This window comes from Gobio gobio (genome assembly GCF_949357685.1).
Source record: "Gobio gobio genome assembly, chromosome: 23".
In the NCBI taxonomy this organism is placed as follows: domain Eukaryota; kingdom Metazoa; phylum Chordata; class Actinopteri; order Cypriniformes; family Gobionidae; genus Gobio; species Gobio gobio.
Genome location: NC_137119.1, coordinates 6,284,322 through 6,310,196, shown reverse-complemented (window position 1 = coordinate 6,310,196; position 25,875 = coordinate 6,284,322). Strand labels below are relative to the sequence as shown.

General features: G+C 40.0%; 1 protein-coding gene across 2 annotated transcripts in view; it reads left to right on the top strand.

Annotated features, from left to right (window-relative positions):
• sugct (succinyl-CoA:glutarate-CoA transferase) overlaps positions 1-25,875 on the top strand; it is a 235,127-nt gene that overhangs the window by 8,877 nt on the left and 200,375 nt on the right. For both annotated transcript variants that reach the window (XM_079805985.1, XM_079805986.1), the window contains exons 7-8: positions 20,800-20,891; positions 25,451-25,594. In XM_079805985.1, the coding sequence (XP_079662111.1) occupies positions 20,800-20,891; positions 25,451-25,594 (236 nt within the window). The remainder of the gene's footprint in view (positions 1-20,799; positions 20,892-25,450; positions 25,595-25,875) is intronic.

The window sequence follows — 25,875 nt, the reverse complement described above, 5'->3', positions numbered from 1 at the left end:
AGCTCAGACAACATATACTTACATGTTTATCACTTTTAGCAGTGTTCTATGTGACTACAAAGGGTTTCCTGTAAAATTACACCAAAATTTAGTATTTAGAGACCACTGTATGTGTGTATGGGAAGCTTTTCAATTTGGGTAGGCCAAAAAAATCCAGGCGGAAATGGTCCCAGAGTCATTTAGTGTAAATAAGTTACTTTGTGTAAAACAAATGCCAAAGTGATGCATATCTCCAGAAAGTAGACATTCTATGCTTTAAAATGGTAGCACATATGAAGTCAGAGCTCCTCCACAGACATTTAAAATTTAAAGTATATATTTGAATATTCTGGACCCTGATCAGGGTCTGCAGAGTTTAAGAGGTTAAATTAGAAATTGGTAGTATTAAATGCTTAAATTCAGATTAAACCTTAAACTAGAAGTTTCAAAAACTGTATGTTCTTTAAATAAAAACACCAGTTACATTGAGGGGTAAAAAAAATAATATTTGTATTATTATTGTTTTTTATTATATTTATTGTGCCATAATATTATAAGAAATACATTTCATTTTACATCTTAGATGTAGTTTAATGTTTTGTAACATTTTAATTTAGATTAGAGGATGATAATTTTAACATATTAATTATAATTTATTAATTTCAAATCTTCTTGAGTTAACCATGGAAGTTTGCCCCTATAGTGGCACCAGCCCCTGATTGAGAACCACAGCCTTCAATAATGCCACTTTTATGTAGAGGACAGTTACATTTTGAGGAGAACATTTTATTTGTTATATGACCAAAAAAAGGAATAAACCATAAAAGGGTCATGACATGAGAAATCAAATTTGGCATATAAAAGGTCTAGTTTCATAGCTTAAAACATCCTCCACATTATAAACAAGGGATTTATTTGATCAAGCTCCATAAATGGCTCGTTTTGATATTGCGGGATCTGTGATGTCACACGGGCAAATACATTCGCATATGCCTGCCTCCAGGACAAGACACTGACCAATAGTTATACATCATCACACCATAGACCCCGCCCACTGGCGTTCAGTCGCTTAACGGCTGACATTTGCCTACACTGGATGTGAGTGTCATGTCAAAAGCAAACTGAACCTATTATAATCCGTGCGTTCAGTTTCTGACGTACTCCACACGCTTGAGTCTGCCGACAACAGGACTAATGGAAGAGTGAAAGAGCGTTCGCTTTGACGAGTCCAGTTTAAACAGCTCGTCTGTGTCTCTGTACAGACTTCAGAAGGTTCCCAGTGTCAGAAACAAGTGGATGGTTTATTATAATGGCATCCTGGATCACATCAGAATATTATATGTTTGTTCAGAGCATTATGTTTTGTAAATGCACAGTGTAAAGGCCTGTACACACCGGGACGAATATCGCGCGCTTATCGCCAGCGTTTTTCGAGACGTTTTTCGGCGCGTCTTGAGTGTTCACACCCAAGCGATTTTCACTGGTGATGCGCCGAGTGAACATGCAAATTCAGTAGATGGCCCCCCGGAAAGCGTCCCTTCCATAGGGGCAGCCTTTGCTAACCAATCCATCACCTGCTGTTAGCATCCCATTGTGTCCCATTCATTTTGGTGTCACTTTGACAGCGAATATCTTTACATCTGAGGCGTTTAAAGACTCCATTTGTCCATTGTTTATTTCTAAACAAACACGACAATGTAAAAAATGCTCCATTACCTTGTATCTTACACTATCGCCCCGTAGAAGCCGTTTTTGTAAAAAGTAGGCTAACGATTGCGTCATAACCTCGCGACTCTGTCGCGCTGTACCGTATAGACCCGAGGAGAAGCTCGTAGGCAATCTTTTACTGTCTATGCTTCTGACACTCGCTTGTCACACAGAAGAAGAAGAGAGACAGTATTTACATGCTTGCCAAAACCACTAGACATATTATGTCTATGGCCAAAACCATTCACACACTTTTTGCTAACTGGCAAGCAGCATTAGCAGCTCATCTTCTTCTTTGTCTACTTACTACTTCTTCGTTGTATCAATGTGTGCTCGACAAGACCGCTTTGTGCTTGAGCGCCACCAAGTCGTGTTTTACTGTCACTTCAGCAGCTCCAGGCACGTGAACAAAAGCGCCGATCTCATTGGTCGGCCAGTTTTTAACACGCTGCGTCCAAAAAAAAAACGAACCCGAGGCGGGTTTTTTTAAATAACGCTTTTACGCCTGACGTTTTGCGCGTTGGTGTGCACACTCACATTGGCGCCCTTTGTTTAGTCACGAGGCGTTAAACGTCAGCGATAAACGCACGCGAAAATCGTCCCTGTGTTAACAGGCCTTAATAGAGAGTTTGCAAAGAAACATTCGTTGTAAGTTGAAGCAGCCGATCTAACAGCTCTGCATCACAAACCACAAGTAAATTATATCGTAATCTGTATATGACGGTTTTATATGGGTAATGTTTTCAAAACACTTACTCGCGTGCAATAGCAAGTGGGCATTTATACTGTTTCCTATGCAACAGCTTTAACCAATCATATCAGTGGCCGTTTACTGACAGGCCTCAAAGGTGTCATGAACTGGCTTTTTAAAAATGTTATACTGTTGTCTGAGGTCAACTTTCGACGTTTGCGTGTAATAGGTTATTTTCTGCCTTGGTTTTGAGGCTCTCTGAAAAACGATCGGTTTTGATGGGTGTGCCGCACTGAAGACTTGGAAGTAAACGCCCACGGCTATGATTGGATACGATTTGCATATTTAATGAGCTTCAGCTCCCCTCAGTACATGTGGGTATTGTTTTGAAAGCGTCTGGGGAAATGCTCGCAAATTATCTTTATCAAACAAACACAATGATTCATCTCTCATCCACCTGCGATTGATTGGAATGTTATTTCAGTATAATTTTGCTCGATCATCAGTGATTATAACCGCGCACCGTACACACACACGCGCACGCTCATGCGCGCGCAAGAAAGGTGATAGCCCGTCTGATAAACACATAGCCCCAGGACTTTGGGCTTTGCGAGAACTGCCGTTACAAATCCGAGTCTGATCACGAATGAACCAATAACACCTTCTCCAGCCTGTGACAGCGTGCTAATCAATAGATATCAAACGATCTGTAACAATGCAATACTAACACATATAAAAAAACATGTTTTACTCACATAAGTGTGTTGCACAATTCCTGTCAGATCCAATATAGAAGGCACAGCATTGTTTTAATATCAATATGTCTGCAAATCCAGTCTCGACCTCTATCTTGTTTACAATCGATTCCGCGGTGAAATGAAGCGAACAAACGCAATGTCTTCCGCACGTGAGCTGGAACCGGCATGTTTATTGCTCGGCCCGTTTAGCTCCACGAGTCAGTGGGCGGGCTTGAGGCGGTGCTTCTGCATCCTAATACATCAGTGGTCGAAATTTCTGAGATCTCTCGTTTTCTGGGCCTGGTGTCTATAAAAGCTTTTCTTTGACTTACAAGGACGTTTTCAGCTCTGAAACTTACAGGATATTCTTATATCACGATTAACTTTTATATATCAAAGGCTCAAAGGAAAGTTGATTTCTCAATTCATCACCCCTTTAAAAACTTGTCGTTTCAGATAGAGGGTCAGAATGAGGGTTGAAAATAATCGTTTTTCCACATATATATTTGTTGATGTTTTTTTTATTAATATAAGTGAACCTCAAGAACATATTAAAATAATTAAAAAAATGACGTGACCCCTTTAAAAAAAATAAATCCAGAGCACCCTGCATGCAACAGCATAGCACTGACTTGCAAACCACCCAGAACACCCTAACAACCACCACAACACACAAGAAAATCTAAAATCTTGTTCCAATTATAATCTATCAAGGTGTGGTCACATTAGCAGCGAAATTTGAAATTTTGTGCGTAAAAAAGGTTCAATGGCTGCGTTCACACTGCAGGCTGAAACGACCCAATTCCGATTTTTTTGCCCTTATGCGACCTGTATCGGATCTTTTCATGACAGTCTGAACGACACAGATCCGATCTTTTCAAATGCGACCCAGGCCACTTGGGTATGTGGTCCAAATCCGATACATATCCGATCTTTTGAAATGCGTCTTCAGTCTGAACTGCCAGGTCACATGTATCCGACCCGCACGTCGTTGATACGCGACAAACGTCATCATTGTACGTTGAAGTAGGCGGGAATGAGAAGATAAAGAACTATGGCGGACGATGCTGAGACCAGTCAGTGGAAGGGAAGCGAGATTTCGGAGTTAATTAATATTTGGGTTAGCTACCACTGCTCCACAAAACGCCATGGCCAAAAACCTTGCTCTCCTCCTCTTTTTTAATTTTCTTCTTAACATGAGAAGGTTGTAATGGTGCTGGCTCCGTTGCGAAAATAACTTTAATAAAGCTAAACGAACTCCAATGCTGACACCCATATTTGGCTACTTCCGTAAACAACAAGTGACGTCGTTGACCGTTGAGTACTCTTCTGCGCATGCGGGTCACTTTTGGGTCATTTCACGTTCACACAGGAGATCACAAAAGGTCGCATTTAATTGGAAATGTGAACGGCCTTGCAAAAAAATTGCATTTTTAAAAAAAATCGGAATTGAGCATTAAGCCCTGCAGTGTGAACGCAGCCAAAGTGTCATAGTGTGAGCAGCTTCATCAAGTCACTTTCAAACCAAGCAGCTTTCTTTTGATGAACGTGTCAAATTCGTTGCGATTTGCATTGGGGAATCTTTCACCCTTATGCGAAATTTGCGTGGATTCCAAATGAAATAACTGGATTTCGCCCACGAAAATTGGTAGAACCGCATTAAACATAACCGTACCTTCACCCTTTCTGTGCATTTTTAGATGCATTTGCAGTATTTTCTCTTTTATTATGCAGTGTGGATGAACAGAGTGTGTGTTTGTAGAATTGGAGGAAGACAGCGGGAACAAAATGCTGACGTGTTTTTCATTACGTTTACTTCTCGGTACTGTGTAGACACGCCTTTGGTATTCTAAATCTGGCCTGCTTTTAACCCATAAACCCTAATGTTTTCAGTTGTATGGCCCTTATGAAAAGGCTAATTTACTTTACTGTGTGATTTTTTTTTTTTTTAATCACACTCATAAAGGAACCACTCTTTACTTGAAAATTGTTCTGTAGCCACGCTAATCTGAAGCGGATGGGCATTGTCACCACGCTGGCTGCTTTGGTGATTGGTTTCACGTGTCAGGCACCCATAAATCCTACAGTCAAGTCTCACTTGATAAGGAAATAGAAATCAGCATTTCTGTAGCCGGTTACACATCTCTCCGTGCGCGCTTGCTTTCACAAACCCTAGACAGAGCTGTAAAAAGACGCCAGTTTTGATCAAACTGCCATGCTTTTTTTTTCTCACGTATGCATGTATATAAAAGATGCATCTGGATTTAATACTGTTTTAGAACTACCGAGAAATGTCTGTTTTTGTTTAAATGAAAACATAAGGTAGTAAAGTAAAATTATAACATTTATCCACACGTAAAAAATCCAAACCATTCAAAGAAGTTCAGCAAACGGTAGTCTGATGTTGGCAATGCTCGTACATTTCATGCAAGTTGTTACATTGTGTCAACACTGCAGTGGCATCTCTTGTGGTTAGCGATGAAGTGAACTCAAAGACTGCATTTTTTTTTCAGCTGTTCTCTGTAAGATCACAAATCACAGCCAAATTCCCATGTCTCGCGCTGCTTATAAAGACCTGGAGGCGTAACCCACAAGACCTCATTAAATTGTGGATGCTGGACAGTTAAATTGGAATGATTTACTGTGCTCATCCTGTATCGTTTAATTTTCCCCTTCTGAAAGGATTTTTCACTTTCTTCTTGAGTGTAAAATCAGTCTGGAATGCTTAGTTTCAACAAGTGCAATTTGATTTATCAGACTCAAATGTTCACTTGACAGGGATTTTTAGGACAAGCCTCTCTAGTCGATTGTCGTCATTGCGCGTTTTGCTGACTGGTTTACTTAAACCTGTGGATATTAAAGATGATGATTCCGTTTAAATTGATGTATGGAATAGAGTAATGTATGTATCCATTCTCCAGAGAATTCCTCTGGAACCATAATCTCCAACTCTATCAAATTAGATCAAATTAAAGCTGCACTGTTGATCTAAAGTGATCATTTCCCTCTCAATTAGATTTGGGCAAAACGTAATTTGTTCTATAATGACTGTAATAGATATGGTAGATATGGATTTATTTTTGTAGGCTTTCCATGGTATCTAGATCATGTTTTATCAAACTAAAGCCATGTCTGCTTGACAAAACGTTGGGACATTGCTTTTTGTAAAATAAGGAATATGAGAAGTCTAACTGTGACCATCGGTCTGTACTTGTGCTGACCCAAGGTGAACAATTTGTCAGGCTTTACTTAAGGCAATAAAGAGCCTAATGCAAACTAATTGTTGCTATTCTGAAACACAATAAACTAGTTTAATTGGATCATGTTTTTTTATTTAATATTTTGTATTTTTAGGGGAGTTTATAGTACTAAATTATATTTATGAAGTAGTTCTAATCCATTTATTCACATTTTGAGCATAAACATGAAAATGACATTTCTAACTTAAGCTGTCTTGAATGCTTTGGAGCACAGACTAAAGTTGGGTCTCTTTTTAAAGAAGACACTTGGCAAATTATTGCTGAAGTGAAGAAAAATGAACAAAGTTTAAGTTTATTGTAGTGCTGTCAATCAATCATTTTTTTTACTAATTAATCACACATTTTTCCTGTAATTAATCGCGTTTTAATTTTTTTTTTATATTGTAATAATTTCAGTTATTCTCCAAATTAATGTAGAAAAAACTTAAAGAGAGTATATTTTAAATATTATTTGTAATGGTATCTTTTTATGAATGAAGGCCAGTATCACTAATACTGCCACTGATGTTTCGATGACATTTTTTAAAAACAGTAATGATAGACATTCAACATTACAGTATAATTGAAAGCTACAAATTTCAAAAGTTATTTTTTAAAGCCTAATAAATGATAATTTAAGTGAACTTAAAACAATCTTCACATAAACCCATTATAATAAATGTCATATTTACCTGTGGCCTTCCTAGCTGTCTGACATCACAGCAACTGGTTTATTAGGCTGCTGTCACTTTAAGATCTGCCGCTGTCGAACATGACACGGATCTGACACGCTGTCACGCGCATCTAATTTTCTCAAGTTCATTTAAGACGTTATTTAACTAATTTAAGCTCTTATGAGAATACTCAACAAAACTGGCATTTTGGCATAATTCTGTGTGGTATTGTTCAAACGCGAAAGAGAAGTAGATTCTGGCGCACTGTCTGTGTGTGCGATACTGGCGGAAGTCTTTCTGTGCAACGTGTGTGTGTCACATAGACAGGACATTCACAAACACTGCATTCTTGTGTCTTGTCGTGCCTGAATGGTTTAAAAGCATTTGCATGAATAAGAACGTGATCATAAAATGTAAAGCTAGTCAAAGGATGACAGAACAAACTGATGCATTAATTGCACTAAATAGTTTTAATGTGTTAAAATGGAAAAAAAAAAAATGAATCCAAAACATTTCCAATAATCAAATCAAATCTATACATCTAAACAAATTATGTTCCAAATGTGAAGTTGATATTTCAAAAAATGAGCTTTCAATAAGATTTTGTTTGGGCGCAGTACCAAACGATTCCATTAGATGCTTTTTTCAGGACCATTTAACTTGTTTGTGTGTGTGTGTGTGTGTGTGTGTGTGTGTGTGTGTGTGTGTGTGTGTGTGTGTGTGTGTGTGTGTGTGTGTGTTCACATTGCAAGTGCCAAAACCTTGACTAATTTTTTTATAATTTTGATGAAGTAAAAAGAAATGACACCCAAGTAATCATTTAGAGAATGATCTCATCATTTAATAATTAAATAATTTGTCAAGCTCAAGACCAAGCCCTGTATATACACTATATTGCCAAAAGTATTGGGACACCCTCCAAATCATTGAATTCAGGTGTTTCAATCACTTCCATGGCCACAGGTGTGTTAATCAGGCACTAGGCCTGCAGACGCTTCTATAAACATTTATGAGAGAATGGGTCGCTCTCAGGAGCTCAGTGAACTCAAGCGTGATACTGTGATTGGTTGCCACCTGTGCATTAAGTCCATTCGTGAAAATTTCCTCACTACTAAATATTCCACGCTCAACTGTTAGTGGTGTTATAACAAAGTGGAAGCAATTGGGAACATCAGCAACTCAGCCATGAAGTGGTAGGCCACATAAAATCACAGAGCGGGGTCAGCGCATGCTGAGGGTCACAGTGCGCAGAAGTCACCAACTTTCTGCAGAGTCAAGAGCTACAGACCTCCAAACTCCGTGTGGCCTTTAGATTAGCTCAAGGACAGTGTGTAGAGCTTCATGGAATGGGTTTCCATGGCCGAGCAGCTCATCCAAGCCTTACATCACCAAGTGCAATGCAAAGCGTGGGATGCAGTGGGGTAAAGCACGCCACCACTGGACTCTAGAGCAGTGGAGACGTGTTCTCTTGAGTGGCCAATCACGCTTCTCTGTCTGGCAATCAGATGGATGAGTCTTGGTTTGGCGGTTGCCAGGAGAAGGGTACTTGTCTGACTGCATTGTGCCAAGTGTAAAGTTTGGTAGAGGGGGGATTGTGGTGTGGGGTTGTTTTTCAGGGGTTGGGCTTGGCCCCTTAGTTCCAGTGAAAGGAACTCTTAATGCTTCTGCATACCAAGACATTTTGGACAATTTCATGCTCCCAACCTTGTGGGAACAGTTTGGGGACGGCCCTTTCCTGTTCCAACATGACTGACCAGTGCACAAAGCATTGGTCCATAAAGACATGATGAGCGAGTTTGGTGTGGAGGAACTGGACTGGCCTGCACAGAGTCCTGATCTCAACCCGATAGAACAGCTTTGGGATGAATTAGAGCGGAGACTGAGAGCCAGGCCTTCTCGTCCAACATCAGTGCCTGACCTCACAAATGCGCTTCTAGAAGAACGGTCAGAGATTCCCATAAACACACTCTTAAACCTTGTGGAAAGCCTTCCCAGAAGAGTTGAAGCTACGAATGGGATGTCATTAAAGTTCATGTGCATGTAAAGGAAGCGTCCCAAAACTTTTGGCATATAGATACACACAGGGCTTGCCATTTAACATTTTTGCTCACCAGCCATTTGACTGTTTTAGTGCAATAAACAGCGAAAAAGAACTCAATTTATTGCTGAGAGACGGCTTTATGTGTGTGCACTTTGGGTGTTAACATAAAATCTGCGGGAATGAGTAAAATTATGCGCAATACTCCCATGTCAAAATTCAACCCCTGTAACAGCAACAACATTCATCCGGCACAAATGAAACGAGTGAGTGAGGGGAGGCGGGTTTGTGTGTAACTGCCGGTATCATGTATATGTACTGCAGAAAATTAATATTGGAAGCATTTTGGATATTTTAGTAAAATCGTTAATTTTCTAATTGAAACCGCCACATTGCACGTAGCTTATTATTTCAGATGCCTTTTTAAAAGACTACAATTGAAAACTGCATATATTATAAAATTCAACCCTCCAAAGTGGCTAGCAGGAGTGATTGCGTGACACGCCACTGCTGAAATCCACACGCATTTGGCGGGTGATAATGTCAAGCCTATATAATTTAGATATATTATATCTATATAATATATATTTTGCACCCAATTTATGGACCGCTCCAAAAGTTACTCTGCTTTTGAAAATGCCTTGTTGATGTTCTTGCAGTATTTTGATTGATGTTCATTTGTTGCTGTGCTAGTTAAATTGGGAATGCTGGATTCAGCATTAGAGGTCTGCTCTGGCCCTCTTGTTGAAGTCTTTAAATCTTTGCTTTAAGAAAATATCATTACCAGTCTCCTGCCCCACCACATGAACTGTGATTAATTAGACACCCCAATCAGGAAAAAGGGAAGCCATTCATTTATGGCTGGTTTGTATCTCACATGCTGTAGCAGTTCTGCAGTCTTGTCTAATTTATTTGTAATGGGCCTTGCAGTGGCATGTCGTCAGTTGATTTATTGACATCCTTTGGTTTATTGCCTCAGTCCTGAGGGGGCAAAATTGTGGTCCAGTAGCAATTTGGGAGTGCCCCATTTTTTATTTTTGCCCAAGTTCATCAGGAAACGGCACTGCATAACCTATACATTGTGATTGCTCATGCAAATCCCAGAGGAGGCTTGAAACCATGACTTGACAGACCAGAAACGTCTTTGATACGAGACATAATTCGCCTTGTGCTCCAAAAAAAAAGAGGTCCTGTACATGGGAGATTAATCAGATGTTAACATCAGCATAGTCAGGTACCATAGGATTTGCCACAGTTGGCGTAACGATGACCAAAATTTGAGAGCGTTCAAGTCTTTGCGTTTTTGCTATGACGTTTTCTTTCTAAATCATCAAGTGTGCTCATTGTATGCTTGAAATACTCTTCCTTTTGTCAATAATATTCACATTTGGGTTTTTGGATGCCCCGGTAGAACATTATGCTTGGATTGGAACGTCTAGTACACACTGTGTCTAATTTTTTTCTTTTCTTTTTATCGTTTACCTCATCTAAAGCTTTTTTGTCACTGGATTTTCTCTTTTGGCTTCTCTTGTTTAATGCCAGGTTACCCTTTTATTTACTATCAATTCCACTTTTTAAGCAAAACCAGTCATTCCTTTGAGCCATAATGTCTATAATTGGATAGTATATTCAACAAAATGGTAAACACATCACTCGACATGTCAGCAACAAACGGGAACGCTGGAAATACCTGTCAGATTTATTCAGTTTCTCCATGTTCCCACACACAGTATAATAAAAAGGTGGTTTTAATTTCACACTGTTTTTATCAAGAGTACATCGTGTCTGTTATGGTCCATGCAGATATGGAATGAGCGTTTTAGGGCGAGACACGCACTGTCTAGTCTAGTTAACGTGGCATAATCGGGCTCGGTTAGTACACTGATGAGTATGGAGAACACGAACCACAGAATCTGGAGATGTTTGAGGTCTCCATGGCGCTCCACAGAAGCGACAAAGCTCCATGTTTCGTTTTATTATTGCCGTTTAATTTCTTTACAGCAAATTAAAGAGGTTTAGGTGGCGTCTGAGAACGCGAGTTATTTTCAGCATATGTCCTTCATTAGATGGGCCCCCACACCCAAACGTGTTGAGGTTTGGCATCGGATGCCTTTCACGTTGTGTCAACGCTGGCAATGAGAACCTGGGCTTTTTGATGAATTAATCCAGCACTACGGCCGCATTTACACTGCAGGACTTGATGCACAATTACGATTTGGTGACTTTATCCGATTTTTTTGACAACCCGCTTGCATCATCTTTTAAAAGCGACCCTTATCCGATATTTGCATTTACACTATACACTGGCGAAACAGCCCAAGACGTTCTGACCGGGAAAAGGAAGTAAAATGGCGCGATATGCAATGGACACAATGGATGCAGACAAGATAGTCTAGTAGCCAACTAGATGAACCCGGAAATGTTGAGTACACCAAAGTTTTATTGCAGAAATGTGAAGCATGGGTCCCCAGTATACAGAAACGGCAGGATGCTAATTTGCAAATGTTGAGCAATTTGCATAATTAGCATAATTAGCATTATTAGCTTAATCGTCCATTTTGACCACATATTTTGCACTGTATGGCCAATTTATACAATATGTGAGTGGTTTTAGGTGTTTTAGAGGATGCTGATTTCATTTCTGGCACTTTCAGATTTCAAAGAGTTAATTTTATTACATATTTTGATTTATTTAGGCAAATTTTGAGTACTTTCAGGCATAATTTTAGGTTATTTTTATGGTAAACAAAATAATCTTACATTTCAGAATCATGAGTGCTCTTGTGAATGTTGATGCATTGTTTTCAGGGTGTAGTGATGCTGAATCCCCTCCTGCCACTTTTGAGGGTTCAAAATTGCTTTTTGGATAAACAATGAATCTTTGTTAGGTTGAATGTTATGCATTTCTTGAGGAAAAAGCAATGCGGGTATTTGACATAACTTGGATCCTGCAACTGTACAATATTAATGGGGTAGCTCTTTAAGACACCCAATGAGATGACATCACCTAAGCCCATCACCATGTGTGATCAACGAACTATGTACAAATATAATACCTAAAAATACCTCAAATTTTGTCCGAAATTAATACAAAAAATACTAAATTTATCCAAATTTGCTATAGAATTACCATTTTGTAATATGAAAGTGCCAGAAATGAAATCAGCATCCTCTAAAACATCTAAAACCACTCACATATTGTAAAAATTGGCCATACAGTGCAAAATATGTGGTCAAAATGGACGATTAAGCTAATAATGCTAATAATGCGAATTATGCAAATTGCTCAACATATGCAAATTAGCATCCAGCAGTTTCAGTATGCTGGGGACCCATACTTCACATTTCTGCAATAAAACTTTGGTGTACTCAACATTTCCGGGTTCACAATGGGGCTCTATGGGCTGGCTACTAGACTAAGATGATTATTCAATGTTTTGCTTTCTTTAAAGGTCAGCAAAACATTGTAAGGCCGTGAAAAAAGAGGAGAGCCCTTTAGTGACCATTAGTGTCATGTGATCGCAGTTCGTGTCCACCTGAGTTGACGTCATTCGCCTTCGTCCCTCTTTCAATGACGCACGACTCGCATTTACTGGGGAATATCCGATTTGACCGCTTGGATGGCAGACGTAAAGGCACATATCCAAATCATATCGGATTTATTCCCACATATGAGTGAGGCCTGAATCCAATCGGAGGATATCGGAATTCATGCGGTTTTTTTTTCCTGCTTACACGTTCACGTCATATCCGATCTGTGTCACACGAGAGGCAAAAATCGGAATTGGGTCACTTGAACCATGCAGTGTAAATGGGGCCTAATACTAGTTAATGCTGCTTTAAACGAGTTTTGCGGAATAATTGCTAAAATACATATCATTAGTTTTGCTTTCTAATTAAAGCATCTGGTCAAAAAGGAAGTGGTGTTCTTCTGAAAGCAATATTTGGTTTCATAATTTGGTTTATCTGAAGATTATGAAAAATTGTTTAATTATGGTTTTCTTTCCTTTAATAGTTTCTAAATGTCTTAACACTATTTAGAAAATAAATAGGGTGAATTTTTTTTTTTTTTTTGCCAACTTTAAAACGATATAGGGCCAGATTTACTAACAGCTTGCACCATCGCAAACCCTCCTTTGGCATTAAAAACCACACAGCACTGCAGGACACGCAGTGGAAAATTACAGCGGAAAAAGTCATGGACAGGGTTATTTTTGCGGCTGAACTTATTGCATATTCATTTGTTTCCCTTTCACATGCAAAATTTATGGGAGGAGAGTATCCATATAGTAGCCTGACAAGCCAGACCCACATCAAGATGTTGGGTCTGGGAACTCACCATTTGCAGGGCTCAACCCGAGGGGCGGGATAAACGGTTGTCTTTCAAATTCCCTCTGCACGCAATAGGATAGCGCTACAACCAACCAGAGCGAAGAAGAAGGTGAAGCCGAGCTAACGTTAGTTGATAGACTTTTGCCGTATCCAGTCGGCAAAACTTTGAACATATCTTCCTTTCTTAAGAATGACTTCAGTGCCGTTCTTTGTTCTTTTCTCAAATAAAAGCTTAACTCCAAGTCTTCCAGAGTCGTGACCAAAGCCGATTCAAAAGAATGTTGTTCGTCAGCTTTGTTTACGAGAAGCACGCAGAACCACCACAACTCTGCCGTGACGTGCCGCCATTATGTTAAGCCCGCCCACCGACTCTACACACGCTGTGATTGGCCTGACCAGAGTTTGGTTTTTCCAGCTCTCAGGTCTACCGAGAGTTGCTAGACTACACTCTCGGCAAAATAAATTTTCTGCCGCTAGGGTGCGTCTAGATTTCTAGGCTATCCATCTAGTGGCAAGAGTCATGAAATATCATGTTATATTATTTTTTTTCCACAAGAGGTCGGCAAAGACACCCAATGTAAGATATCTTGAGCTGAATTAAAAGGGTTATGCATGAAAGTGAGTTATTTTGAATTTAAGTTGAAAGAGTGTGAAGAATATACTTAAATTTATATTATTTATTGTTAAAAATGTATTTTCTTATTAATTTAAAGGTAAAAAAAAAAAATCTCCCAAAAAAATCCATTAAAAAATAGAAAAAAATATTATGAAAATGAAATTTTAGGACTTCGGGTCATTTTGACCCGCGAGGGAAGGATTTGTTACAAAGTGCGAGGAAAGGATGAATGTGAAATTATTCATGCAAGGTGATTTTTACTAAGGTTTACGCTAGTCAATTTACTGGTATTTGTGCAATTATTTAACGCCCCAAAAAAAATGTCTTAAAGGAACACTCCGACTTTTTGTGACTTTAGCTTATTCACCGTATCCCCCAGAGTTAGATAAGTCCATACATACCATTCTCATCTCCGTGCCATAACTCTGACGCACCCACCGCTAGCCTAGCTTAGCACAAAGACTGGAGGTAAATGGCTCCAGCTAGCCTACTGCTCAATAAGTGACAAAATAACGCTAACATTTTCCTATTTACATGTTGTGATGTGTATAGTTACATCATCTACTAAGACCGACAGAAAATTAAAAGTTGTGATTTTCTAGACCGATATGGCTAGGAACTATTCTCTCATTCCTGCGTAATAATCAAGTAACTTTGCTGCCTTACTATGGGTGCAGCGGCACAATGATATTACACAGCGCCTGAAAATAGTCCCCAGCACACACTCTGTGCAAGCAGGTTGTCACATTGGTTATGTCGACGGAAGTTAGTGAATTTTTTAGGCGCTGTGTAATATCATTGCGCCTCTGCACCCATGGAACGGCAGCAAAGTTCCTCGATTATTATGCAGGAATGAGAGAAAAGTTCCTAGCCATATTAGTCTACTTTTAATTTCCTGCCGGTCTTCGTACTTGATATAACTATACACATCACAACATGTAAACAGCGTCATTGGTCAGATATAAAGATAGTCCTGCCCCAAATTCATGCCATTGGGTGAGCTGTTGCTGTGCAGGGCTGGTCGGGATTCTCAGGCCTAGTCTATACATACGCAGGTATTTTTATAATGTTTTAAAAATGCGTCCACATGAAAACACAAAAACACGCTATGAAGCGCTGTCAAGAACATGCCAAACCAACAGCTGGCAATATAACCCTAACTGTAAAGCCATGTTGGCCAATCAGAAGCCTGGAAAAAAGTTATTAACGGTTCTAATGTAACAAGCCAAAATCTCAGTTTCTAAAAAGCCAAGTTTCTAAAAATCTTCACCCTGGCAGGAGTTTTCAAAAAAGTTTGGTTTCAGTGATCGGATACTGCATTTGCGTGTGGACGAACGGCCAAACCGCATAGAAAAAGCTGTGGTTTTTAAAAATACCCGTGTTCATGTGGATGGCCTCAAACAAGCAGAGCAAGGTTTTTGACAGCATCAGTGTTTATACTTTTCAGAGGATTCTGAGACCCTAGAAATCATTTACAATGTGCTAAAACACCCACAGAGCTCTGGCATTTCGCCATAAGTTTGCACAGACAACTCACATTTTCTTTAGAAAATGTACAAATCTACTTATCCCTGTTCTCAGACTTTTGTTAATATTGGTGTGGTTATGGCGTGGCAGAAGGGGTACTTGTGGAGATATTTGTTCTTTGTTTACTTGTGTTCCAAATATCTTTGCGCCCCTTTTGTGGTGAATCTTATGGGTTGTAACATCACAGAAGTAACAGAGATGTTATGAATGTAGTGTGCTATAAAAAAGGGCATTACATCTGTTCTGTAATGGTGTCGTGACACAATTCAACATTTCGGCTGTAAATAAATGATGCAAATGTAATAGGATTTTTATGTTTTATGTTTTTGTTTGTCTGATGTGAATTCAAAAACACAACTGTACTGTGTATGGTTGAATACATTTTTTTTAGGAAGTGCAGGCCCACTATTAGATCTATACAATGCTAACTAGCCTACATTTCTCTTGGAAACACATTTTATAGATAGACATCTATTATAACTGTTTTTTTTTTTTTAAATATTTTTCTCTGAAGAGAATGTAAGCAGTGCTTGTATAAAACTCACTGCCACAGGTGTGGGTGGCGGCCTGGGTATTGCTATGCAGTCACTGGAAGTTAGGCATGTTGGTAAGATGTTGCTAGGGTGTTGTGCGTGTTTTCTATGGCATTGCTAGGTGGTTGCTATGGTATTCAGGATGGTTGCTAACAGAAAAATAATGGGAAACAAATCTACCGTAAAACCTGGTAATTGGCTAACTGGGTGTTACCTTACCACAGGGGTCTCCAAACTCGGTCCTGGAGGGCCACCATCCTGCAGAGTTTAGCTCCAACCCCAATTAAACACACCTGTATATGCTAATCAGTGTCTAACTAGGGCCTTGTTAGACACTGGCTGTGTCCGAAACCTGGAAAATGCTGCCTTCGGAGGACACATTTCAAGGCAGGAAGGCACCAAGGCACATCAGAATCCAATGTTAGCTTCACTTCCTGTCTCCTGAGAGACCTTCATCTGATCGATTTTTGAACGCAGCATATTTATATCCTTCGCTGCCTTTGATATCTTACAATCCTGTGCGTTCCATTCTGTGACAGTTGAGCTGAAAAAAAAGATGGCGTCCGAAAGTTGCGTTTGCTGGTCAGTTTGTGTGTAAATGTAAGTTTTTTTTTTTTTACCAACATTTTCTACTTTTGATGTCATATCTAGCATGAATGTAGCATGCATGTAGCATGAATTCCCCACAATCATGGGGAAGACTGCTGACAAAACGGTTGTCCAAAATACAACCATTGACACCGTGCACAAAGGGCAAGACACAAAAGGTCATTGCAAAAGAGGCTGGCTGTTCACAAAGCTCTGTGTCCAAGCACATTAATAAAGAGGCGAAGGGAAGGAAAAGATGTGGTAGAAAAAAGTGTACAAGCAATAGGGATAACCGCACCCTGGAGAGGATTGTGAAACAAAACCCATTCAAAAATGTGGGGGAGATTCACAAAGTGTGGACTGCAGCTGGAGTCAGTGCTTCAAGAACCACTACACACAGACGTATGCAAGACATGGGTTTCAGCTGTCGCATTCCTTGTGTCAAGCCACTCTTGAACAACAGACAGCGTCAGAAGCGTCTCGCCTGGGCTAAAGACAAAAAGGACTGGACTGTTACTGAGTGGTCCAAAGTTATGTTCTCTGATGAAAGTAAATGTTGCATTTCCTTTGGAAATCAGGGTCCCAGAGTCTGGAGGAAGAGAGGAGAGGCACACAATCCACATTGCTTGAGGTCCAGTGTAAAGTTTCCACAGTCAGTGATGGTTTGGGGTGCCATGTCATCTGCTGGTGTTGGTCCACTGTGTTTTCTGAGGTCCAAGGTCAACGCAGCCGTATACCAGGAAGTTTTATAGCACTTCATGCTTCCTGCTGCTGACCAACTTTACGGAGATGCAGATTTCATTTTCCAACAGGACTTGGCACCTGCACACAGTGCCAAAGCAACCAGTACCTGGTTTAAGGACCATGGTATCCCTGTTCTTAATTGGCCAGCAAACTCGCCTGACCTTAACCTCCTAGAAAATCTATGGGATATTTCGAAGAAGAAGAGGCAATATGCCAGACCCAACAATGCAGAAGAGCTGAAGGCCACTATCAGAGCAACCTGGACTCTCATAACCTGAGCAGTGCCACAGACTGATCTCCTCATGCCACGCCGCATCGCTGCAGTAATTCAGGCAAAAGGAGCCCCAACTAAGTATTGGGTGCTGTACATGCTCATACTTTTCATGTTCATACTTTTCAGTTGGCCAAGATTTCTAAAAATCCTTTCTTTGTATTTGTCTTAACCCTTAATCATCCCTCAAGTAGGGTTTACGTTTGAGTCCCCTTTTACAGAGCGATTGCATAAGGAAATATAATTTTTTTACATGGAAAACTAAATATAATTTTTTTTATTTACTTCTCAACTATACATTTATGCTGTGTTTTTGTGGGTATTTGGTAGTTTTTTACCTCTTTACTGCACAAATACTTAACTATGTCATAAATTGGCTCATTAAAAAATATTTTTTTATGAAAAAATCACTTGAATGATGATCTTAAATAAATATAAATAGTTTTTGGACATTGCTCTATGTGTTAGGGATAGAATACCGCCATCTGTAGGTTTGTGGAAAAACTTTAGGAATTATAGTTAAAGAGAAAGAGTGCAATGACCACATTATCCACTAGAGGTCCATAGGGAAGTTATGCAAAAGTTAAGCTGCCTTTCATCTTTCTTTTATTTGCCCTTTTCCCTCTCTTTCTCATGATTGTTCCATGTTGCATTTGTGCTCTAGTATTTGTCCTTCATTTATGTATGGAATTTTTTCAGATTTATGCCAGTTTTGTTGATTTTATTTGCCAGTTTCTATAAAAATGCTCTCTGTTGCAGTCACACACATTTGTGTGTGTGTGTGTGTGTGTGTGTGTGTGTGTGTGTATGCGTGTGTGTATGAGACAGAAAGTTCGTTCCACTTTGTGTTTATGCTCTAGGACCAGATCTTGATATAAATGTAGACATTTTCAGATTTATACTGGATTTAGTTGATTTTTTTTGACAAACAAAGTGAAAAAAAAAACATTTTTTACATTTTCCCATTCATTGCCAAAATCCAAAAAAATGCTCCAGACACCTGTGTTTGTGTGTGTGTGTGTGTGTGTGTGTGTTTGTGTGTGTGTGTGTGTGAGTGAACATGCTTGTTCCATATTGCATTTGTGCTCTAGTATTAGTACTTCATTTATGTATGAAAATCTTTCAGATTTATGCCAGTTTTGTTGATTTTATTTGCCAGTTTCTATAAAAATGCTCTCTGTTGCAGTCACACACATGTGTGTGTTTGTGTGTGTGTTTGTGTGTGTGTGTGTGCGTGTGTGTATGAGACAGAAAGTTCGTTCTACTTTGTGTTTATGCTCTAGGACCAGACCTTGATATAAATGTGAAAATTTTCAGATTTATACTGGATTTAGTAAAAAAAAATTGACAAAAAAAGTGAATTTTTTTTATTTTTTACACTTTCCCATTCATTTTCAATGTGGGGTCAATCTGACCCCGAGGGACTTAAACGGTAAATTTTTTTTTACACACCTTTAGAACAACCAAATCAAGCCCAGATTTTTTGTGTATGTTTAGATAGATTATTTAGGAAAAGTCACCGAGTCTCATGGCCCTGAGATGAAGGGAACACTTTTAAAAAATGGAGGAAAAGTCCAGTGGGGTCAGCTGGACCCCAAGGGACGATTAAGGGTTAAGTAATATTCAAATTTTCTGAGATACGGAATTTGGGATTTTCCTTAGTTGTCAGTTATAATCATTAAAATTTAAATAAATAAACGTTTTAAATATATCAGTCTGTGTGTAATGAATGAATATAATATACAAGTTTCACTTTTAGAATGGAATTAGTGAAATAAATCAACTTTTTGATGATATTCTAATTATATGACCAACACCTGTAGATATAATTTCTGCTCGTCTTCAGCATTCTTTAGAGCGTTTGCAGTACATTCGCGGCAGATAAGACGCAAGTGCTCTTACGTACTGAAGCTTTGGTAACAAAACCAATGGATCAAAAACAAAAATATAAATGTCAGGTGAGCAACGCTATGCATTTTGCCACCTTCTCGCTCACAGTCGTTACCAAGCAATGGGGTAAACAGCTGCTGCTTTGATGACGCAAACACACCCCGGTTCGAACCCAAATAATATAATATGAACCCAGTCCAGCAGGGGGGAGCAATCGAACTCTGGTTCAGTCCAGGCAATCGAACCAAGTGTGAAAGCACCCTTAAACCAGACGCTAATGGGTTGATTGTGTTGGTCATTATGGAAATGATCCGGCTGCATCTGTGTTCTTTAATTTGCGCATTGTCAGTAGATCACGTGCAGAACTTTCCACTCCCATCTGTGCTTTTGTGGAATTGAGCTCTCACGCTAATTTGCCCTGTTTAGTAAATCAGGGCCAAAGTTTTTCGTTAGACAGATGAGCAACTGTTTGGATACATTCATTGACAGAAAACGAATCATTGTTATATAGCTCAACACAGTTAGTCTTATTGTTTTAATCTCGTTTCCTTGATTTACCCACAAGTACCATGTTTTACCATGCCTAATACGGATCTAGCTCACTGCAGTGTGAACAAGTGTTGCATTATAGCATAACTTTCAACACACTCAAATTTATCTAACATGATGTATCTAATTTGAATGTGACCTTTAGATATACATATTATGCCTTTAAACTTAAGTAATAATTAAAGTGATGGTTGCCTTAGCAAACACAACTACTTAAAGCAAAAAGATAGGGGAAAATGTTATGAAGTGATACTGGTTTATGAAATGTACGTGCACAAACTGTGGATGGAAGACTGCTGTTTTCGTACTAGGGCATGACAGATTTTCCTTAAGCCGCCCATACCTCTGCCAAAGAAATAAACACATCCATGGATGTTTACCTCCAGTGAGTCAAAGTCTTAGAACTACGGTGGAGTTCCTAGAACCGAATTATTCTGAGGGCTCTGATGATAATAGAAATGTAATCGGGTCTTTGCCCACATTCTCTTGGACGTGTGTGCTCAGCTGTAGGGATTTCTGAGAGCCGCACACAGGCCCGAATCAAGCCCTACTGGCAACACAGAATACACTGGAGATTGTAGCTCTGACATGCTCATGTTACACAAAACTGTGAGCTGTAAGCACATTTCCATCTGATAATCATCCGCACACATAATCAGTAACAACGTCTGTTAATTTATTCAGGATATGGACAGACGGGCCCCGAGTCACACAAGCCTGGATATGACTCCATTGCGTCTGCTGTGTCTGGTATGATGCACATCACTGGTCCTGAGGTGAGGGCAATGATCTGAAGTGCTTAAAAAGGTGAAGTGTGTCATTTCTAACATCACCAAATTGGCAAATACTGGTCGAACAAAGAGATACCATCCCAAACTTACATTGATTTTGACACACACTTCATCTTAAAGAGACCATGTTATGTCTTGATTTGGTTTTTAGGCTCTACTAGGATAGGTTTTCATGCTTGAATGTTCAAAAAACACATTATTTTTCCCATAATCTCCATTGTTGCAGCTCCTCTGTTCCCAGTCTGTCAGTAACGCTCTGTTTAGTTCCTGTCTCTATGGCCCTGTCCCAAATGGCATAATTATCGTGCACTTTCAGTCTTGTGGACTTACAATGGCCGCTGCATGCGCGTGTCCGTTAAGTCCACAAGACCGCAGGGTGTCTCATTTGTCATTTTAGGTCTCACAAGGGTACTCGTGAGCGCCCCCTTTGAGGTCGATATGCGCCCTCGATGCGCACTTCTGCGGGTTACACAGCGGACTTCTTCCCGGCAGTCAAAGCGGCATTACGTCGTGAAAGTGCGGACTCAGAGGAAGACCGTGAGGGTTTAGGGTGCCATTTGGGACAGGGCCATTGATGCCCCTACCGAAAAGCACAATGTGCTTTGATTGGTCAGCTGGAGCAGTGTGTTGTGATTGGTCAAGTGCTTCGAGCGTGTTTGTGAAATGTCCCGCCCCTTACCATAACCGCCAGTTTCAACCAAGCAGCAACCTCCCACAGTCCTTCTTGAAACCAGCACGGAAGTGACTTAAACTGCAATTCATCGACTGGCCGCTAGAGACCGGCTCTAGTCAATCCCATAGACCCCCCCATGTTAAAATGCCCAATTTACATCAGAAAAAAAAAACATGTTTACAGTCTGGTACAAAAAGTGGTTTTGCCCTAATTTTGCCCTTCACGACAACTGTGAGGGGGGTGATTTTTTTTTTATAACTCCGTTTAAATTATATTAAGCCTTAAAGCAGGGTGACCAAACGTCCTGTTTTCCCAGGACATGTCCTGTCCTGGCCCTAATATAACAATTTTCTATCCATAAAGAGGGGCCATACTTTAAATGTATTGAAATTAATAAGGAATCTTTGAATAAACTTTGAGTATCATTTGAGTATCTCATCGCCGGGCCGAGTGTCCTGGTTTTCGGTAATCAAAATATGGTCACCCTACTTAAAGTTCTGCATAATTTAGGGCGTGGCCACTTTGAGTGACAGGTGGATTGCCACTATGGTAGAGCTAGGCGGGCGTGGTTTCAGCAACCAGGCACCTCATCTCCACCGACGTCCCACCTCTTATCCAGGTGGGACGCGTGATGCGCTGCCAAGATGGTAACGCCAACTTTATGCTTCAAAAATGCTCTTCAGAATCCTTGGTCACTACGTCCATATTTTTTTACAGTCTATGGTTTCAACACACTACTAACTAACTAAACCAGGCCCCGCCCCTTTATTTTTCATAAAGGCCCTTTCATACTGAGCGTGACGCGATAAAGCTAAGCGAATCACCAACGAACGGATATTTCACACTGAATGCAAAACGATTGATTGGCTTTAGCTAATTCACGCCTGCACGACAGGTGGCGCTGACCGAGAATACATTTTTCCTCATGTATGTATCTTGTAGGTTTTCCCATTCTGCTTTAACATCGTCCCTTACACAACATACAACAGTAAATTAAGATAAAAAATAAAGTTTGGTACTACACAGAAACCATCATTGAGTGTGTGTAATAACTGTCGACTGCGATCTAAAGTAGATTTAGATTAAATAATGGGCAGACGTGCATAATTTGTAGTGTTTTATAATAAACTGAACGCTACACCTGCTTAGCATTTCTCTTGTAAGTGTTTCTCATTCTTTATTGTTATAAAAATATCCTGAGCCACATGAAAAACACATACAGAAGATATAATCATAATCGTATATACAGTGAGGAAAATAAGTATTTGAACACCCTGCTATTTTGCAAGTTCTCCCACTTAGAAATCATGGAGGGATCTGAAATTGGCATCGTAGGTGCATGTCCACTGTGAGAGACATAATCAAAAAAAAAAAATCCAGAAATCACAATGTATGATTTTTTTTACTATTTATTTGTATGATACAGCTGCAAATAAGTATTTGAACACCTGAGAAAATCAATGTTAATATTTGGTACAGTAGCCAATTACAGAGGTCAAACATTTCCTGTAGTTTTTTACCAGGTTTGCACAAACTGCAGGAGGGATTTTGGCCCACTCCTCCACACAGGGGCCAGTTGCATAAACTAAGCCATTATGTTAAGACAGTGTCTTACGATCTAGTATGAGCCACTTGCAGTTAGGCTTACTTTTCGCATCAAATTAGGCCAGTCTATGTTTTTATGTAACTGATTAAAAAAAATTATGAACAGTCTTCAAGAAAAAAATGTATGTCTAACTTGTAAGACTAGTCTTAACGGTTTATGCAACCGGCCTCTGATCTTCTCTAGATGAGTCAGGTTTCTGGCCTGTCGCTGAGAAACACGGAGTTTGAGCTCCCTCCAAAGATTCTCTATTGGGTTTAGGTCTGGAGACTGGCTAGGCCACGCCAGAACCTTGATATGCTTCTTACAGAGCCACTCCTTGGTTATCCTGGCTGTGTGCTTCGGGTCATTGACCCAGCCTCGACCCATCTTCAATGCTCTAAAGCGCGGGAAGGAGGTTGTTCCCCAAAATCTTGCAATACATGGCCCCGGTCATCCTCTCCTTAATACAGTGCAGTCGCCCTGTCCCATGTGCAGAAAAACACCCCCAAAGCATGATGCTGCCACCCCCATGCTTCACAGTAGGGATGGTGTTCTTGGGATGGTACTCATCATCATTCTTCTTCCTCCAAACACGTTTAGTGGAATTATGACCAAAAAGTTCTATTTTGGTTTCATCTGACCACATGACTTTCTCCCATGACTCCTCTGGATCATCCAAATGGTCATTGGCAAACTTAAGACGGGCCTGGACATGTGCTGGTTTAGGCAGGGGAACCTTCCGTGCCATGCATGATTTCAAACCATGACGTCTTAGTGTATTACCAACAGTAACCTTGGAAACTGTGGTCCCAGCTCTTTTCAGGTCATTGACCAGCTCCTCCCATGTAGTTCTGGGCTGATTTTTTCACCTTTCTTAGGATCATTGAGACCCCACGAGGTGAGATCTTGCATGGAGCCCCAGTCCGAGGGAGATTGACAGTCATGTTTAGCTTCTTCCATTTTCTAATGATTGCTCCAAGTGGACCTTTTGTCACCAAGCTGCTTGGCAATTTCGACGTAACCCTTTCCAGCCTTGTGGAGGTGTACAATTTTGTCTCTAGTGTGTTTGGACAGCTCTTTGGTCTTGGCCATGTTAGTAGTTGGATTCTTTCGGATTGTATGGGGTGGACAGGTGTCTTTATGCAGCTAACAACCTCAAACAGGTGCATCTAATTTAGGATAATAAATGGAGTGGAGGTGGACATTTTAAAGGCAGACTAACAGGTCTTTGAGGGTCAGAATTCTAGCTGTACAGGTGTTCAAATACTTATTTGCAGCTGTATCATACAAATAAATAGTTAAAAAAATCATACATTGTGATTTCTGGATTTTTTTTTTAGATTATGTCTCTCACAGTGGACATGCACCTACGATGACAATTTCAGACCCCTCCATGATTTCTAAGTGGGAGAACTTGCAAAATAGCAGGGTGTTCAAATACTTATTTTCCTCACTGTATATTTGGCATCGTGTTAAATTCATCTGTAGAAATGTTTCTCTTAGTTATTTATGAGCGGAACCCTGGAGAACTATGATTGCAGGAGTTATGATCATATAATATGATTGACAGCTCTAGAGCAAATGAGCTCTCTGACTCATAACAGACACTCACGGAAGAAAACAGCGCTCTTTACACCGTTTTCAAGTTCTTCAGATCGCATAATTCAGTGGAAAATGAATAGAAATGATAATGTTCTATATAAAGAACATGTAAGAATAAATCTGTTCTCAGACACCAATGATAACACTCAACATCCGTTCTCTTCTCTCTCCCACAATACTTTTCTTTGGTGTTTACACAGGTTTTCAAAACAGCGGCACCACTCTCACACTTTTGCAACAGTAACGGCTTGAGTAAGCTCAAATCTAATTGGACGTCTCGTTTCATTGCGGGGCAGAAAAAAAAATCCTGCTTTGTCGCGCTGCAATTCATCGCACCCAGTGTGAATAACATAGTGACCTATTGTTTCGATTCTAGAGTGTCATTATGACGTACATTCGCATTGCTTAATCACGCTCCGTGTGAAGGGCCCTTAATTCCTGCCCCTTGGGGGAGTGTTCTTTCCCGGAAGAAAACTCAAGACTACAATGGAGGCGTTTCAGGGAGAAACAGTGACACTAATATAGAGAAGAACTCCCGCTGGAGGGACTTTGTTTTCATGCTCAAACAGCAACAATACAACAGTATGAAAACAGCATACAGTTGAAAACAGCAACAATGAAAATGTATAGGTCCTTTTTAAATATTACACCCTATTTTAGATCCTTTATCTCTTCTTTTTTAAGGATGGGGATCCAGTCAGACCAGGTGTCGCTATGACAGATCTGGCCACTGGTTTATACACTCAGGGAGCCGTCATGGCTGCGTTGCTCCAGAGACAGAAAACAGGACGAGGCCTTCATATAGACTGCAATCTTCTGTCTTCACAGGTAATACAACACTGACTTCCCCCCTCTTCCCACCTCAAGCAGACATCCCACCTCTCCCGGAAGTTCCTGGAGTCTCCCGCATATTGCTAGCGCAAATTATATCCCTGATGCCCGCAAATGATATATAATATCCCGGAAATCGAGCGCGCGTGGGAGAAGCCCTGTTTCCACCTGGTATTAAGATGAGTTTTCAGTTCAGTGATCCGATCACAAGTGGTCAGCCATTTTAATATAATTAATATAATATAATATAATATAATATAATATAATATAATATAATA